General features: G+C 50.7%; 7 protein-coding genes across 7 annotated transcripts; 4 read left to right on the forward strand and 3 right to left on the reverse strand.

Annotated features, from left to right (window-relative positions):
• Positions 1-121: 121 nt before the first annotated feature.
• rok1 (RNA-dependent ATPase ROK1) lies at positions 122-2,278 on the reverse strand (the record flags this gene model as incomplete). The annotated part of the gene is made up of 1 exon (XM_039076783.1): positions 122-2,278. One exon carries the CDS (start codon positions 2,276-2,278, stop codon positions 122-124), a length of 2,157 nt encoding a protein of 718 aa, XP_038933854.1.
• Positions 2,279-2,700: 422 nt separating this feature from the next.
• Positions 2,701-3,511, reverse strand: LCP9604111_1307 (F1F0 ATP synthase subunit g; the record flags this gene model as incomplete). Its single annotated transcript, XM_039076794.1, has 3 exons — positions 2,701-2,932; positions 2,987-3,071; positions 3,265-3,511. 3 exons carry the CDS (start codon positions 3,509-3,511, stop codon positions 2,701-2,703), a joined length of 564 nt encoding a protein of 187 aa, XP_038933855.1.
• Positions 3,512-5,169: 1,658 nt separating this feature from the next.
• On the forward strand, positions 5,170-6,330 carry LCP9604111_1308 (NAD(P)-dependent alcohol dehydrogenase; the record flags this gene model as incomplete). Its single annotated transcript, XM_039076805.1, has 1 exon — positions 5,170-6,330. The coding sequence occupies one exon, from the start codon at positions 5,170-5,172 to the stop codon at positions 6,328-6,330; it is 1,161 nt and encodes a 386-aa protein (XP_038933856.1).
• A 680-nt stretch (positions 6,331-7,010) lies between these two features.
• On the forward strand, positions 7,011-10,036 carry agdC (putative alpha-glucosidase; the record flags this gene model as incomplete). The annotated part of the gene is made up of 7 exons (XM_039076816.1): positions 7,011-7,221; positions 7,272-7,879; positions 7,939-8,182; positions 8,240-8,317; positions 8,367-8,897; positions 8,946-9,054; positions 9,109-10,036. The coding sequence occupies 7 exons, from the start codon at positions 7,011-7,013 to the stop codon at positions 10,034-10,036; spliced, it is 2,709 nt and encodes a 902-aa protein (XP_038933857.1).
• Positions 10,037-11,813: 1,777 nt separating this feature from the next.
• LCP9604111_1310 (glycoside hydrolase family 16 protein) lies at positions 11,814-13,191 on the forward strand (the record flags this gene model as incomplete). The annotated part of the gene is made up of 2 exons (XM_039076827.1): positions 11,814-12,185; positions 12,250-13,191. The coding sequence occupies 2 exons, from the start codon at positions 11,814-11,816 to the stop codon at positions 13,189-13,191; spliced, it is 1,314 nt and encodes a 437-aa protein (XP_038933858.1).
• A 1,098-nt stretch (positions 13,192-14,289) lies between these two features.
• Positions 14,290-15,747, reverse strand: LCP9604111_1311 (uncharacterized protein; the record flags this gene model as incomplete). Its single annotated transcript, XM_039076838.1, has 1 exon — positions 14,290-15,747. One exon carries the CDS (start codon positions 15,745-15,747, stop codon positions 14,290-14,292), a length of 1,458 nt encoding a protein of 485 aa, XP_038933859.1.
• A 188-nt stretch (positions 15,748-15,935) lies between these two features.
• LCP9604111_1312 (threonine--tRNA ligase MST1) lies at positions 15,936-17,480 on the forward strand (the record flags this gene model as incomplete). The annotated part of the gene is made up of 1 exon (XM_039076849.1): positions 15,936-17,480. The coding sequence occupies one exon, from the start codon at positions 15,936-15,938 to the stop codon at positions 17,478-17,480; it is 1,545 nt and encodes a 514-aa protein (XP_038933860.1).
• Between the last annotated feature and the right edge of the window lie 149 nt (positions 17,481-17,629).

Below are 17,629 nucleotides of genomic sequence, written 5' to 3' on the forward strand. Positions count from 1 at the left end.
CGGACTTTTTTGTGTATATACTTGATGAGATGACTTAATGCATTTATGATTCGATCATGATTATGGGAATACCACGGTAGTAACCTTGGAATATTTTAGTGTACAGAGAAAAATTGGACATTTAATCATCCAGTCCAGCCCAGCTACCAGTGTCGCTGACGTTGCCACTAACCGCTGCGGCAGCCTTCCTGTTGCGACTGGCCGCAATAGCACCCCTTTTGTTATTCTCCATGCGACGTTCAAAGCCACTCTTGGTACTAATTCTCATACCACGGGCACCCTTTCCATCATCCTCCTTATCGGTCAATCTTGGGGCCTGGCGCGCCTTGACACCATGCCTCTTCATATCCTTCTTGCTGTTCTTGCTTAGGTTCGGCAGAGCGTCGAGCAGCCATTTCTGGATGGACTTCTCGCCCTCTTCGCCGCCGCGTAGCTTCTCGCTGACGTCGATGATGTTGGCAATGCTCTTCACGTAGGGAATGTCTTCCTTAGTGTAGTAGGTGACAGCGATACCGCCCTCGCGACCAGCGCGGCCGGTTCGCCCCACGCGGTGAACGTAGACGGCGGCTGAGTTGGGGATATCGTAGTTGACCACGCCATTGATACCGCGGAAGTCGACGCCACGGGCTAGCAGATCCGTTGTAACCAAAATCCAGATCTCGCCTTTGCGGAAATCGCGCATGATATCGGAACGTTGGCCATCTGAGAGATCTGAATGAAGAACCGCAATACGTGAGGATCCACCTGCTTCCGCGGGGATATCGTATTTGAGTTCGGAGTGCAGAGCCACCGCACGAGGAATGGTCTGTGTGAAAATAAGGAAGGGAGGGCGGAGGCGGATATCTGAGGCTGAGGCTGCAGCCGGGCGAAGAAGTTGACGAAGTCCCATTAGTTTACCTTGTTCTGTTGCTGCGTACACAAGTTTGTGGTCAATGTTGGGGATTGCAGAGTCTTTCAATCCTACAACCAGACGAAGTAGTGGATGTGGCTCGCTTGGCTTTTGTCCCATATCTTCCAGTCGCTCTCTGATGGTCGACTTGGTGAGATCCTCGATATTGGATCCCATGGTAGCTGACCAAAGGCCGACACGCAGGTCGGGATGTGAGCACGCTTTCCAGATATCGAGTGTCTGTTCCCGGAACAATGGGTCCAGGAGAACATCGGCTTCGTCCATGACCAGACTCCGCACTAGAGGTAATGTTGCCACGGTGGTCGTCCGATTCGCAGATAGAGCATTAACCAACATTAGAGGTGTAGTGACGAGAATATCACTCTTGGTGACCCGGATGTTGGCTCGCTCCTTTGCTGGCTTGCTTTCGGCACCTTCATCTTCGGACCCGGATGATTCTTCGCTGTTCTCGTCAAGAACATTGCCATCACCATTATCTCCAACACGCATACCCTTTCTCATAAGCGTGATCTTCACGCCAGTTCCAGCCACTAGCTTGCGGCCCTCGTTGACAATCTGGCTTGCAAGCTCCCTGGTGGGCGCCACAACTACAGACAAAATACCATGCTCGTCCGGGTTTGAGTGGTGGTGTCGAACAATTTTGTTGATCACAGGGATCAAGAATGACAACGTCTTGCCGCTGCCGGTGGGAGCAACGACCAGAAGATCTGGCTCGGAAGACTCTCCAAGAAGCAATGGAAGGCTTCCAAGCTGGACCTCTGTAGGTACGGTAAAACCTTGCTCTGCAACATTCTCTGCAAGCCGCGAGGAGATCTTGTATTTGGACCGAAGTTCCTTGAAGTTAAGTAGAGGCTCCGGGAACAAGCGTCTGGCACGCTTCTGCTCCTTCTTACTGAGAGTCGGCGCCTCTTCTTTCTTTGACTTCTTCTTCTTTTTCTTGGACTCTTTGGTAGACGTAGGCTGGACTTGGATCTCTTCCAAGTCGCGCATGTCCGTAACCTTGATCTTGTGTGAGTTCAAGATAGTGCGACGCTCCACTTCATCCATGGAATCGTCGTCATCGGATGCGGCATCCTGAGCAGACACTTTCTCAGCGTCCTCGGTCGCAGCAGCGGTTTCCGTCACACTAGCTGCAGGGCGCTTGTTTGAACTGAAAAAGTCGAGTTCAGGGACATCTTCCTCGTCCTGTTGGATGGCAGCGCCTCTCTTTCTTTTTTTGCCATTCTTGGCAGACTCGAGCTTGTCGGTCTCCGCCGTCCGGAAAAGCTGCGGGTTAGCTGCTTTCCCGGTGGATGGCAGACGAGAGTCCGAGGCCGAGGAGGTAGGCTTTAATTTTGTTGACCTGGTCAACAATCTGAACGCATCCATATCTTTTGTGGTTGAGTCGAAAATGTCGATGATATTCTGAAAAGAAAAAAAAGTGGTCCGCCGACTTTCCTCCCGGACCAATCAGCGTTGAGCGTTATATATGGCCGCCGCCGAGGAAAAATAACAAGAGGATAAACCACAGATGAAGTGTCTGAACATAAGACATATATGATATCAGGACTATATTCATACCTAGGGGATCCGGGTCATGATTACAGAGAGGTGTGGGAAGAATAAGGATAGCCGAAGTCAATAAACCTTTAGATTACAGTAGCTTTTAGAGCACAAATAGCACAGGAATGAATTGCAATGACAAGGTCTATCTCAGACAACAGTTTAAATTCCATCGTCTATCATACACAGCGCGGGACGATTAACATATGAAAGAAAGGAAAGGACGATTCTCATCTATCGACATCCATTTAGTGCGCGTGCGCAGGCTCGCCACGGTAACCAATAATGTTCATCCGACCGATCATCTCGCCAACAGTGAAGAAGCCAATGACCTCAGCGGCAGTGACACCGGCGAGGGCGAGCTGCTTGGGGCTGGCGTTGCGGATAGAGGCGAGGATAGACGAGGGGGAGGGGAGGGTCTTGAGGGCGGCAGGGTTGGTGATGAAAGGCTGGAAGTAGGACTGGAAGGTGGCCAGGTTGCTAGGAGGAATTGTTAGGTCGGGAGTAAAGAATCGAGTACGGGGTCCGACTTACGGAGGAGCCATGTTCTGGCCACGGAACACCAGTCTGCCGAGCTCAATTCCGACCTTGGAGTAGTAGATGGTAGGAGGGATCATGGCTATTGATTGACGGTTAGTTGTGCACGTTCGCGAACGTAACCCGCGGATTGAGGTCAACAAGGAGGTTGGGACTGGGCGCCACGATTCCAACCGGATCAATCGGTCAATCGTTGCCTTTTTTCTTTTAATAAGTACCCAATGTCCAACGCTCCTTTGTAGCCATCCGGACGGGAGAAGAGGAGTGTCCCTTACAATCGACGAAAGAGATGACCTTGCCGGCGGGTCCACCGATCTTGCGCAGGGCACCAGCGGCATTCGCGAGGGCAGGGCCAGCGGAGGCAGAGACCTTGGACAGACCCGCAGAGGCCTTGGAGGCAGCTGAGGAAGCAGCCTCACCAGCCTTAGTGGCAGCCTCCGAGGTGGAAGAGGCGTGTCTGACGGCGGTTCTCCGGGTCAGGAACTGCGATTGCCGCAGGACGGCACGGGTGACGGCGGGCATTTTGAATGTTGTGGAGGAAATGAGTGGAAAAGAGGAGGGAAGCAAAGGACACCCGAAGCAGTTGCTAATAGGAGGGCAGTATGATCTAATGATCTGGAGAATCGCGCAACGGAGAACCAGATGAAGATTTGACGCTCGGGAACTTCAGGAATTACGGGTCACGTGAGTCGCCGTTTATCCCAAGTAAACAATTTACTTTTCTGGAATATAAATTTGGAGGAGATGTAAGGCTTTATGGATTTACTTTTGGATATTGAAGCGCTAGAAGGTGTCAACCTGAAAGTGGATGGTAACCTGAGCACCTTGTTATAGCATTGTACATTCATACCTACATCCGGCCTTGCCAGTCGAATCACAACCGGCACTTCACTCCGGATGGTAGAAATAAGTTGATAATTTTTTTCCTTCTAGACGGATTGATGAATATATGGGCTTCTACGGTGTGATAAATGCTCCGTAGATTTAATTTTCAAAAAAATACGCACATCGAAGCCATTGTAAGCCAAAATATATAAACGCAATATTTTGTATGGAGTATAGATACACTAATTGTTCCACCAGTCAGTAAGATTGAGTCCAGATTTCCAAAATCCGATGCAATTAATGCATCAAGGACAACAGATAAATGGTATATTGAGCAAAAAAAGCGAGATTAGAGTGGAATTTACTATAAGAAAAAGCGACTAGCGACCTATAAGCCAGAGAGAATGGTCCAACCAACATAGAAGCTACCCAGGGAAGTATCAGTATAAAGAGCAAATATACTAGGGGCTTATGCATAATGCTACAGCACTTAAACCATAAATCTGTTAGATATCTACATGCATAGCTGCCTCCTGTATTCTTCATCGTCACCTTACAATTGTGACACCACTAGACAACCGTAGTAGTCGGTCCAACGAAAAATAGCACAGGATGAGCCTAGGGTTGAATTTGTCTCACACAATACTACCTCCATGTAGGTAGTGAAATAGGAAGAGTTGTTACGCAGCTCCTCACTGCCTATGATATATCCGAGAAATTGATTGCTAGATCCTGGTAGGCGCGTAACACGAAGCATGCAGAGATTCGAGTATGGTGAGACAAATTGTATCTACCTATGCATGTTGTACATGTAGACATCGTATATAGTAGAGACTTTCATGGATGTAAAGAATAGACATTGCCTGTGGCTGTAAAAAGGTTTGCACTGTTTGTCTCGGAAAAATGAATTCATCTCCGCCGGAGAATTGCCTCTCTTGTTGATGCAATGGGTTCTCACCTTGACCGCATTATTTACTTGACCCAGAGACACCCCAGATTGATTTCTGAACCGAACCAAGATAACATGAGAAAATAGCCCTGGAGGAAATCAGAACCGGGAGCCTTCAGCACAATATTAACCGATCGCCGATTAACATTCGGCCCGAGATCGAGAGCGGGCAAGGATTGCCTCATTCAGACGGAAAAAGCAGTTGGACCCCCGCGCGGTTAAATCGAAAGCCCCTCCACTCCACTTTTCGCTACTCCATATGTATCACCGTGGGGTGAACAATATGAGATCACCGGACATTGATGCGGTTCGAGTATTAAAGTGGCTGTTTCCTCGCATTTAGGCATTTGTTCTCCATTTTCTTCCTCTCCCCTCTCCCTCTCCCTCTCCCTCTCCACACTATACAATGACTTCCGCAACAACTGTCACTAAGACCAACATCGGTGTCTACACCAACCCAAACCATGACCTCTGGATCGCCGAATCCAACCCGACAGTAGAGGACATCAATTCTGGCAAGGGCCTGAAGGCTGGCGAGGTCACAATTGAGGTGCGCAGCACTGGTATTTGTGGATCCGATGTGCACTTCTGGCACGCCGGTTGTATCGGCCCAATGATCGTCAAGGGCGACCATGTCCTCGGCCACGAATCAGCCGGCCAGATCATTGCTGTCGCCCCTGATGTCACCCACCTCAAGGTCGGTGACCGCGTTGCCGTTGAGCCCAACATTATCTGTAACGCCTGCGAGCCCTGTCTGACCGGCCGCTATAACGGTTGCGTGAATGTTGCTTTCCTCTCCACACCGCCCATCGATGGCCTGCTCCGGCGGTACGTCAACCACCTTGCCATCTGGTGTCATAAGATCGGCGATATGAGATATGAGGACGGTGCTATGTTGGAGCCCCTTAGTGTGTCCTTGGCGGCTATCGAGCGCAGCGGTCTGCGTCTCGGTGACCCGCTGCTCATCACTGGTGCCGGTCCCATCGGCCTGATCAGTTTGCTCAGTGCACGCGCTGCTGGTGCCTGTCCTATTGTCATCACTGACATTGACGAGGGCCGTTTGGCGTTTGCTAAATCTCTAGCTCCTGAAGTGCGCACTTATAAGGTGGAAATTGGCAAGTCCGCGGAAGAGTGCGCGGACGGTATCATCAATGCCTTGAATGATGGTCAGGGTTCTGGCCCTGATGCCCTGCGCCCCACGCTGGCCCTGGAGTGCACTGGTGTCGAGATCAGTGTCAGCTCCGCCATCTGGAGTGTCAAGTTCGGTGGCAAGGTGTTTGTCATCGGTGTCGGCAAGAACGAGATGACCATTCCCTTCATGCGTCTCAGCACTCAGGAGATCGACTTGCAGTACCAGTACCGCTACTGCAACACCTGGCCTCGAGCCATCCGGCTGGTTCAGAACGGCGTGATCGATTTGCACAAATTGATTACTCACCGCTACTCTCTTGAGAACGCTCTCGAGGCCTTTGAGACCGCTGCTAATCCCAAGACTGGCGCCATCAAGGTGCAGATTATGAGCTCTGAGGAAGATGTCAAGGCCGCCACTGCTGGCGAGAAGTTTTGAACGAAGAGAGTAAAAAGATGAGCGGTATCTGAGAGCATTAGTGGGTTTCTGGTTGGGGTCAAGAGCGGCCGTTGGCGTTGGCGATTTTCTTTCTATATTCACGAATGATGTCTAGAGGATGCCATTGGGTAGAATAGAAAGCACATGAAATGGCTATTTGACATAATCTTTGGTCGATGCGATGAAGAAGGTAGAAACTGTAGAGGCACAATTGTCAATGTAACAGATGGGGACCTTGCAAGTCAACCAAGTCAAACCCTCCCCCGACGTCATTCCCGGCAATAAGCCGGGCTAATACTGGGGAAATAACAGCAACAATCAAAAATGGGGTAAAAAATGGACCCTGCAGCGTGAATCCGGAGCTACTGGAGCTAGGGTACCTTGTATAGGCCCGAAACCCGGGGATGGCGCACAGCCAAGAGGGACCGTCCGATAATTGCCCGTCTCCCCGCGCAAACGTTTGACGATGCAACTGAGCAATATGTCAATTCCAGCTAATCATGTGGAAAACAAACAGTTTTCTCGCGTATCCCCTTGATTCATGTTGCATCACTCCCCACCACCCCTCACTTCAGATCCCGGCCACTGCATCCTTTAAAAGGTGCACTGTCCCTCCTACATCTTGAGTGTATCCTGCTGTGCTCATCTTGTGCTTCTTCAGTGCTCGCCCGATTTTAAACATGAAAGGCGCACTGCTTTTCCTGGCTCCCCTCGTGGGAGCCGCCGTCCTGGGATCGACATCTCAGCTTGACCATTGTCCTGGCTACAAGGCTTCCAATGTGAAGCAGTTGGGCCAGACATTGACTGCTGACCTTAGTCTTGCTGGAGATGCCTGCAATACCTATGGCACTGATCTTCCAAACCTGAAGCTCCTCGTGGAGGCTCAAACTGGTATGCTTCTTCATCATTCCCAAGTGAATGTATACTCATAATTCTATAAGAAACCCGTCTCCATGTCATCATCTATGATGCCGATGAGGAGGTCTACCAAGTTCCAGAATCTGTTCTCCCCAGACCCTCGAGCGCAAAAGGTCACCAAAAGGAGCCCGCTCTTCGCTTCGACTTCGAAGAGAAACCTTTCTCATTCCGCGTTCTGCGTGGGGACGAAGTTCTCTTCGACACTACTGATACAAAGATCATCTTCCAGTCCCAGTACTTGAACTTGCGCACTTGGCTCCCCACTGATCCTAACCTGTATGGTCTGGGTGAACACAGCGATTCGCTGCGTCTACCTACCACAAACTATACTCGCACGATCTGGAACCGTGACGCATATGGCATCCCCTCCAACACGAACCTTTACGGTACTCATCCTGTCTACGTTGATCACCGCGGAGAGAATGGTACTCATGGGGTGTTCTTCTTGAATTCGGATGGAATGGATATCAAGATTGACAGGACTGCTGATGGCAAACAATACCTCGAGTACAACACCATCGGCGGAGTCCTTGACTTCTACTTCATGGCCGGTCCTACTCCCAAGGAAGTGAGCGAGCAGTACTCGGAGGTCGTTGGCCTTCCTGCTATGCAAAGCTACTGGACGTTTGGAGTATGTCATTTCTAACTTGAATGTTTTGAGAAGTAATATTCTGATCAGTATTCCTTTAGTTTCACAACTGTCGGTATGGTTACCAGGATGTATTTGATGTCGCCGAGGCAGTTTACAACTACAGCCGTGCCGGAATCCCACTCGAGACCATGTGGACCGACATCGACTACATGAGTGGTCGAAAGGTATTTACTCTAGACGATGAGCGGTTCCCTCTAGAGAAGATGCGCGAGTTGGTTTCGTACCTTCACAAGAACGACCAGCACTATATTGTCATGGTCGATCCGGCCGTCAGTGCCTCTGGTAAGGGATAATTACTTGTTCCCCTCTCACTTCTGCTCTAACCCTGTGTGTTACCAGATAATGGTGCTTACAAACGAGGTCACGACGAGGGTGTCTTCCTGTACCGTGACGACGAGCGTAGCGAACTCTACAAAGGTGAGTTTACCATCAGAAGCACAATTCCCACCTTCCTAACGTAATCTAGGCGTCGTCTGGCCTGGCCCAACCGTCTACCCAGACTGGTTCAACGAAGACACCCAGAAATACTGGAACTCGGAATTCAAGCGATTCTTCAACCCCAAAGACGGTGTCGACATCGACGGTCTCTGGATCGACATGAACGAAGCTTCCAATTTCTGCCCATACCCCTGCACGAGCCCAGAACAGTTTACCAAGGATGACGACTTACCCCCTGCGCCTCCGGCAGTCCGATCGCCTCCCCGCCAGATCCCCGGTTTCCCGGCTGATTTCCAGCCTGGGTCTTCCTCCTCTGGGGCTTCTCTGTCGCAGCGTGTGAAGAGAGGTGATGTTGCTGTCGAGAAACGTAGCATCAACGAGAAACGGAGCCAGGGTGGAAAGGGACAAAAGACTGGCTTGTCTGGTCGCGACCTCATTAACCCGCTCTATCAGATCGCAAACGAGGCTGGCTCGATTAGCAACAAGACCATTGATACTGATCTCATTCATGCTGGCGAGGGTTACGCCGAGTACGACACACACAATCTTTATGGAACTAGTGAGTCCCCTGTGTTTACTATCAATAACCTTTCTAACAATAACCTAGTGATGAGCTCGGCTTCCCGCGAGGCAATGTTGAAGCGTCGACCCCAGGTGCGACCTTTGATCATCACGCGTAGCACCTTTGCCGGAGCAGGCTCCCACGTCGGCCATTGGTAATATCAACAAATCCCAAATCAGTACCATAGAATATGCTAACCCAATCCCAGGCTCGGCGACAACTTGAGCCAATGGGATAAACTGCGCGTGTCCATCCCGCAGATGCTAGCCTTCGCCTCGATTTACCAAGTCCCAATGGTCGGCAGCGACGTCTGCGGCTTCGGCGGAGACACGACGGAAGAGCTTTGCGCGCGCTGGGCCATGCTCGGCGCCTTCTCTCCGTTCTACCGGAACCACAACTCGCTCGGCAACCTGGCCCAGGAATTCTACCGCTGGCCCGTTGTCACCGAGGCCGCGAAGAAGATCATCGATATCAGATACCGTCTGCTCGATTACCTCTACACTTCGTTCCACCAGCAGACCTTGACGGGTAGCCCGTTCCTCCAGCCGCTCTTCTACGTCTACCCGGAGGACAGCAAGACCTTTGGCAACGAGCTGCAGTTCTTCTTCGGTGATTCCATTCTCGTCTCGCCTGTCTTGGATGAAGGCGCCAACTCGGTCGATGCCTATTTCCCCAAGGATCTGTTCTACGATTGGTTTACCGGTCTTGCGGTGCAGGGCGATGGATCCGTCAAGACGATTACCGATCTCGCGGTTACCGATATCCCGATCCACATCCGTGGCGGGAGCATCATCCCCCTCCGTACGGAGAGTGCCAAGACCACGACGGAACTGCGCAAGCGCGGCTTTGAGATTCTCATTGCGCCTGGTGCGGATGGATCCGCGGCGGGTGAGCTGTACCTTGATGATGGCGAGTCGATCGAACCGGCTAGTGCTGCAGAGATTCAGTTCCAGTACAAGAATGGCAAGCTCAAGATCCTGGGCCGGTTCGGGTATCACCCTAATGTGGTTATTGAGGCTGTTACTCTGCTCGGACAGAAGAATAAGCGTCGCGACGTTGAATACGATGCTCAGAGACAGAGCATTACAAAGAAGGTCGACATCAAGTTGACTGGACCTGCTGAGGTGACTTTGTGAGTTTCCTACAGTGCATCGGTGATATTAGGAGGAGGTTGAATTATGGATAGTCTTTGAGGTAGTCGGGCTCTTTTTTTAGAAAGTGGGATCCATGGTCGCCTGGAGGTTATTTTTCCGGGGCCACCACATTCTTCCAAGGTTTCGGTACCTTGTAGTACTCCAATGCCACGTTTTACTCAAGTTTGATCTTAATTTAGGGGTCTCAGCCATGGATCAATAATGTGTGTTGTAAGCGAGTATTTTACTCGGCAAGATGAGTCGACACGGTGATTGGATAGATTGAGTAATGTTCCTGCATGCTAGCCCCATAGCCAAGGCGAGTTCATAGCCAAGCAGACGAGTGAGTTAGCAATTGTGTAAATATGACTAATAATTCAGGGTCTGAAAGGCAACCCCAAACCAATAACCCCTTGCATGACCTTGCATGAGAGGAGGTGGAGGTTAGGAGGGAGAAAGACACTGCCTGGATACAATGAAATTACTCTTTCAACTCTTTCAACTCTGGAACCCTTGAACATTTGAGAGACAAGAATAAATCCATCGCTATTCTACCAATGAGGCAATAGGGCTAAATCCTGCCAGGTACTAGCGGGCTATTAAGGGATACGCGCCGAGGGAAACTAGTTCAGGCACAGGCCGCTAGTTCCTGAGTCATCTGATAGAAAACGGCGAACCCGTGGTCTTGATAGTTATTATTAGTATCGGATTGGGGCAATTTTACGCGAGCAGTGCTGAGTCGAACATACTAGTATATTGTTATATATTGTAAAAGGCAACCAAAGCGGAAACTGAAAGGAAATGTCTTGGACAAAGGTCTCATACTGTTGTGCGGTGGTCTTAGTGGTTGGGTGGCCCGTGTTTCACGATTGCATATGGATGCGATAAGTAATGATAGGCGTTAATTTGTTAGATGGGGGGTTTAGGGTGATCCATAAGAAGGCTATCCAATACTAAAGCCTATGATTGTTAGGAGGTAATAGATGTAATAGATGTACGGAGTAATAAATGATAAATGCCGTGGTTGGGATTGTAATATAAAATCCAAGCTGGGGATGAATAAAAAAAAGAAGCCCCTCCTGATAAGGCCGTAATAGGCTTTGTCAGTGGAGCTATTTTTGAAAAGGTCTCATAATACGGAGTACATAGTATGATGTATATTATCCTATTGAATTTTCTTTTATGGACCCTTGATGCAACCGTAGTTGTGCTCATAACTACGCGAGCTCAATCTGTAACATCTGATCGCCGTGATCGGCTGGAACTATACAGGACGCTTTGGGTAAATGTACGGATTATTCATGTATGGATGTATGGATGTATCGTATCAATACAATGCCACCCGTGGTTGTTTCCAGCCTCATCCGTGTCTCACGACCCGCAAACCCAAGGACATGAGTCTTGGGTGCTCCACTTCCCCCTCATGGAAGATCCCAAAGGGGTCCACTAGACTCGTCCGACCTTTTCTATTTGTCTCAGTGGTTCGCTGGCCTTGTCCGTTCATCCAATCATGTCCTGCCAGTCACTCCCGCCTCCCTTTTTTTAGTAGCGTGTGGCAGTGTAATATATTTCTACTGATATACGGAATATTCCGTACTTTGATATGGAGATAGATATATAAGGCGGTCCCTGTCGTTCCTTCCCAAGGTTCTTACTATAATCCCACTTTCGTTTCCGCTTTCCACGCTCGAGATATTTATATTTAATAGGGTCGCTTCCTGGACTTCCTTTCTTTTCGTGTTCACTCACACTCACTTCTTGACGCGTATCATATCATACAATGCCGTCGTTCATGAAGTTCGCGACTGCGGCTTTCGCCGTGGCTACACCTTTCGTTTCTGCTCAGACTTACTCTGACTGCAATCCGATGGAGACAACATGCCCTGCCAACAAGGGTCTGGCTTCGTCCAGCGCTCACTTCGACTTCACCCAGGCTAGCTCCCTCGACCAGTGGAAGATCAGTGGCGGACAAGTTCCCACTACCGCCAACGGTGCCCAGTTCACTATCAACAAGGAAGGAGATGCTCCTACCATCGTCAGCGATTTCTACTTCTTCTACGGCGAATTGTCCATTGAGATGAAGACTTCTCCTGGCCAAGGCATTGTCAGCTCCGCGTTTTTGCAATCCGATGACAAGGATGAGATTGACTGGGTACGTGACATCGAAATCGGATCATTACTTCCAACATACAGAATAATTGCTAACCGAAATACAGGAAGCATTGGGCGGAAAGACTGACACCGTTGAGACCAACTACTTCGGCAAGGGCGACACCTCGACTTATGATCGTGAGACCTGGGTCCCCGTCAGCACTCCTCAGGACTCTTTCCACACCTACACCATCCAATGGTCCAAGGAGAGTATCACCTGGTTGATCGATGGCGCGAGTCTCCGCACTGTCAAGTACGCAGATGCCCAGGGTGGCGCTCGCTTCCCTCAGACCCCTATGAACATCCACCTTGGTATCTGGGCCGGTGGTGCTCCTACCAACGGACAGGGTACCATTGACTGGGCTGGTGGTTTGACCGACTACTCCAAGGGGCCCTACACCATGTACATCAAGAGCATCACTGTTAACAACGCCAACCCCGCCGAGTCTTACACTTGGTCCGACAAGTCTGGCTCCTCCGACAGCATCAAGTTCACCGGGTCCAACGCCGTGAGCTCTCGCAGCCCTACTACTACTGATGCTGCCACCGTCTCCTCTTCCGAGGCTGCTTCCACTACTGAGTCTCCTTCCACCTCCGAGACTCCTTCTACCACCGAGGCTCCTTCTACTACTACCGAGAGCACTTCCAGCGCTCCCACTACTCTGGCTACCAGGACCTCAATCTCCTCTGCCGAGTCCACTGCCGCTTCTAGCTCTTCATCTGCCGAGTCGACTGCTGAGTCGACTGCTGCTTCTAGCTCCGGTGCTGAATCCACTGCCGCTTCCAGCTCCGGTGCTGCCGGTGCTTCCCCCAGTGGCTCCAGCAGCTCTGGCTCTGGCTCCGGCTCTAGCTCTAGCTCTAGCCCCAGCTCCAGCTCTGGTTCTGGCTCGTCCTCCAGTGCCAGCGCTAGCGCTAGCCCCACCTTCAACGCAGCTGCCTCTGTCGCTGCTACCTACTTGGGACCCGTGTCCCTCCTGGGTCTGGTGACCGCCCTGCTCCAGCTGTAAATGTCCCTTTTGAGCGCTATGATTTTTTGACGCATCATTAATGACACGCTCCTCGAAAGAGGATACTTGGCTGGACCGGGTATGGTAATAGTTGATGGGATGCGATTGTAATTTTTTCTGGCTGTACCATTTTTTTTCCCTTTTCGTTGTCCTTGGCGCCCAAATGCCTGCAACCTATCCTATTTGTTAGGTGGCCCGGATGTGTTAATTGGCATCTTCCGGTAACTGGCGATTTTCTTTGGGCGGACATCATGTATCTATCAGCGTCATACATACTTTGCCATCGAGCAAACATGCAATAATATCAAGTCAATTGACTTTCTCAAGCACTTTAATCTTTTCCATTGTATACAATCGAATCTAGATCTTTCACCGCTTGTTTCTGGTTGCTGTATATCCCTTGACTGTTCATCCCATCGTGCTCGGCTAGGTTATGTACGTTCCAACACCAACACCAGCATCACATTCGCATCAATCATATGCATACCGGTCCTCGCTTCCCTCGGCTTAGAGTCCCACTATGGTCTAACTGCGGACGAACACCTACAGAATCCCGGACCCTGGGAAAATTTGCACCCCATGAACCGTGGATCAGGCTGTTGATTGAACTTGAATTGTAATGGGCCTGATTGTGGATTGGCTGGTGATGAATTGTGCCTAGGCGAAATGTCTGTAGTCGGATTGGTTGGTTGAGTATTGATGTATAGCCGAACCGTGGTTGGCGCAATATCGGATACATTCGTTTCCAGGGGTTTGGGTTTGGTTTACCGGATTTACTATGTTGTATGTATGTATGTACGATGTATTGTATGTGTTTGGGTGTGAATTGTATGTTTTACTTCGTATATCGTAGTAGGTACAACATCCTTCGTAAAAAAAAAAACAATCGTAAATGGTAAAATACTGTCGTGGCTCGTTATTGCGTCTAACTCATCTCATCTCATGTTCTCGGATAGAAACGCCCAAAGTGCAAAGAAAAAAAAAAGTAGTCCAAATAGCTTGAAGAAAACCCTTCAACTGAAAACTCGATCAACTTTCGGACCCTGACAAAAATCCGGGATTCTCCTCAGGGTCCCCAACCCCCGTGGAGACCTCAATTCACCAAGTGGACCCAGCCCCAGTCGCACGTCGCACATCCTTTAACTGGCGTGATAACCGCAACACCGAGTCAGCAACAGGACGGTGGTGCGTGGCCGCGACCCTGAGCAAGGCAAGAGTTGCGGCGGGCCGGGGTGTAGATGTGGGTTCGGTGGATGCGGTAGAGGACACGGCAGACGATGACGACTCCGTCAGTGCATCTGCATTGGCATCTGCATCTCCTGACGATCGCCCCCGGAACAAATATGCCCCGAAGGGTCCCAGCGGGAGCGAATCGAGTACGGAGTATAGCCTATCGCTGCTGCTGTCCTCAGATGCAGATCGGTGATTGTGCAATGTTGAACTCCGCCGTTCTTCGCGTGTTACGATCCCGTCCACCGCTTCGAGGTGGTCGTCTATTGTTATGAATCGCGTGCTGAGGGAGTCTGCTTTGCTGCGGATCTGCGCGCGCAGTCGGTCTAGATACTCTTCGCGTCGTCGCAGCTGTATCGCGAGTCGTGTGTCTAGAGCTGCGGTGCCGCTTATTTCGGTTGCTGGTCGGGAGGCGAGCAGGCTGTCGATTGCGGAGCGTAGGTCGGCGCGGAGAGAGTCGAATTCCCAGACTGCTGTTTGGACGGCTTGGTTGCTGCCGGTGAATTCGAGATCCAGCGCGTTGCGGGCGTCTGGGAAGGTTGTTTTCAGTTGCGATTCTAGGTCAGCGAGCATGCTTTCGCTTTGTTTGAGGATTGCGGATAGAGGTGTGAGGGTTTCGAGGGCCGTGTCGAATATGGATTCTAGCTGGCGCTGGGCGGTTGCGAGAGTCTCCTCTCGGGGTGTTGTGGATGGAGGGTAGGCGCTGCGTGGTTGGTATGCAGGGAGGGTGATGCAGCTGTTGGGGTAGAGAGTCTTGATGCTTGGGATACGGCAGAGGTCTTTGGCTTGGTAGACTACCTCGGGGAGAACTAGCAGATGCAAGATAAAGGCGATCAACACTGCGTTGACTGCTTTGCGGACGAGGGCACTATGGCCACGAAAGATGGATTTGCATTTCACGACTAGGCTTGCTTGTTTGGTGGGGGTCGTCTCTGCAGACAAACCAGCATCTGCATCTCCAGCTTTAGTGGTCTGGTCTTGCTCTTTCTGCTTTACATCATTCGGCGTGGACACTTTGCGTCGTTTTTTCATGCTTTCTGGGCCTTGCTGCATCGGAGTCCGTACATATTCTACCCAAGACCCGTCTATGTTAGGTGCTTCGCAGATAGAGGGCATGATGAGCTCCGGGCCTGATATAGTCCATGATGATGAGGATGTGGGTGACTCTGCTGACGGATTGGCCGTCTTTCTGGTCGCTTTGTCGCTTTCATGCCGGCGATTTCGAGTTTTGGTGGGGTCTTTTTCCTTCAGAGAAACAGTTGATGCTATCACCCAGGATTCGCCAAGAGCTGAGCGATCTGGGGTACGAGGCTGTTCTGTAGACATGGCGTAAACATTTCAGCAAGGAAAATGCACTTTGTGTAATGGTTAATAGTTCTGTAGTTAATATCTCATGACTCGGAGTGTTTCAACGTATGTTTGATTGCGACTGGCTCAATCAGACCGCACGCGTAAAGCGGTGGGGAAGAAAGATCGGAGAAACGCGGCCGAGGAATTGAGAACCTTCAGCAACCATGCGCTCATTACTTCGCTTGAGACCGTCCTTGCCTGGCGTTCGATCTCTGCCATGGCAATTTGCACGATCGCGACCGCTGTCATACACAGCGATTCGCGATTGCTCGTGTTCTGATAAACCGGAAGCTCCCACGATACCTCCCACCGACCATCGAGCTATTGGAACCGCCCAGGAGCTCTTCACATCTTCAGTCTACAGTCCTGGATCTCCTTTATTCCTCCCGAATGGCACACATGTTGTCAACAAACTCATCTCCTTCCTCCGCACACAGTACCTACAATATGGCTTCCGTGAAGTCCTGACTCCGATCATCTACAAAAAGTCGCTCTGGGAGATATCGGGCCACTGGCAGAACTACAAGGATGATATGTATGAGGTGACCGGCCGAGGAGCTAGTGGTGAGGCAGAGGGCGAAGTGGGTGAAGACGAATCCTACGGACTGAAGCCAATGAACTGTCCCGGCCACTGCCTACTCTTCAAGTCGCAGAATCACTCCTACCGCGACATGCCAGTGCGCTATGCAGACTTCAGCCCGCTGCACCGCAACGAAGTGTCCGGGTCGCTATCTGGCTTGACGCGCCTGAGGCGTTTCCATCAGGATGATGGACATCTGTTCTGTAGACCGCAGCAGATCAAATCGGAGATTGCATCGGCGCTGGGATTTGTGGATATGGCTATGAAGACATTTGGACTCGGTCCGTATCGATTGGTGCTGTCAACCAGACCCGAAACGGATTATATTGGGACTTTGGAAATGTGGGATAATGCTGAGACGCAATTGCGCGAAGCTCTGGATAGCACCGGACGCGAATGGGCGCTGAATGAAGGCGATGGTGCGTTTTACGGCCCCAAGATCGACATCCAGCTCCAGGATCAAGCTGGAAAGTACCACCAGCTATCAACTATCCAATTGGACATGAACCTGCCACAACGATTTGAGCTGGAATATCAAGTTGCAGAGGGGGAGCCGGACTACAATCCAGCCACGCCCGGAGTTGCAAGACCAGTTATGGTTCACCGCGCCATTTTCGGCTCCTTGGAGCGGTTTTTGGCGTTGCTGATTGAACAGCACGGTGGTCACTGGCCATTCTGGCTTTCTCCGCGCCAGGCCATTATCCTGACGGTTAACCAAGACGATGCTGTTGTGCGCCGAGCTCAAGAAGCGGCCGCCAAGTTCGCTGGTTTCCGCGCATTGCTGAATGATGGTAGCGCCGAGTCACCCCGTCCACTGTCCTCTGTCGACTCTACGTTCTTGGTGGACATCGATACCAGCGCACAGACCCTGGGCAAGAAGATTCAGCGCGCCAAACAGATGAAGTACAACCTCATCTTCATTCTCGGACCACGGGACCTGGCCGATGGTGGCATCTCCGTTGATGTTACTGGGCAGATGAAGAGCAAGACGGATAAAAATGCTCAGACATTGCAGGCGCTGATCAAAGCCAGACTAGGCGATGATGCGCTGCAGAATCCTCGAGCTATCAAGCTTAGTGTGGACGAAGTTCATCCGCTATTGGTGGAACTCGAGAAGAACTTTGTGTAACTTTGTATGTTGTATAACTATATGTGTTGTCATTTTGAGCGTGCCTGACTGGATCTTTGCCCTATCATTGTATATTAGACCGATCTTTTCCGAATCCAAGTCATCATTCCACCTGATGCACACAATAATTCCAAACAATGCCTGCGGCT

This window comes from Penicillium roqueforti, assembly GCF_015533775.1.
Source record: "Penicillium roqueforti strain LCP96 04111 chromosome Unknown scaffold_01, whole genome shotgun sequence".
NCBI classification, from domain to species: Eukaryota; Fungi; Ascomycota; class Eurotiomycetes; order Eurotiales; family Aspergillaceae; genus Penicillium; species Penicillium roqueforti.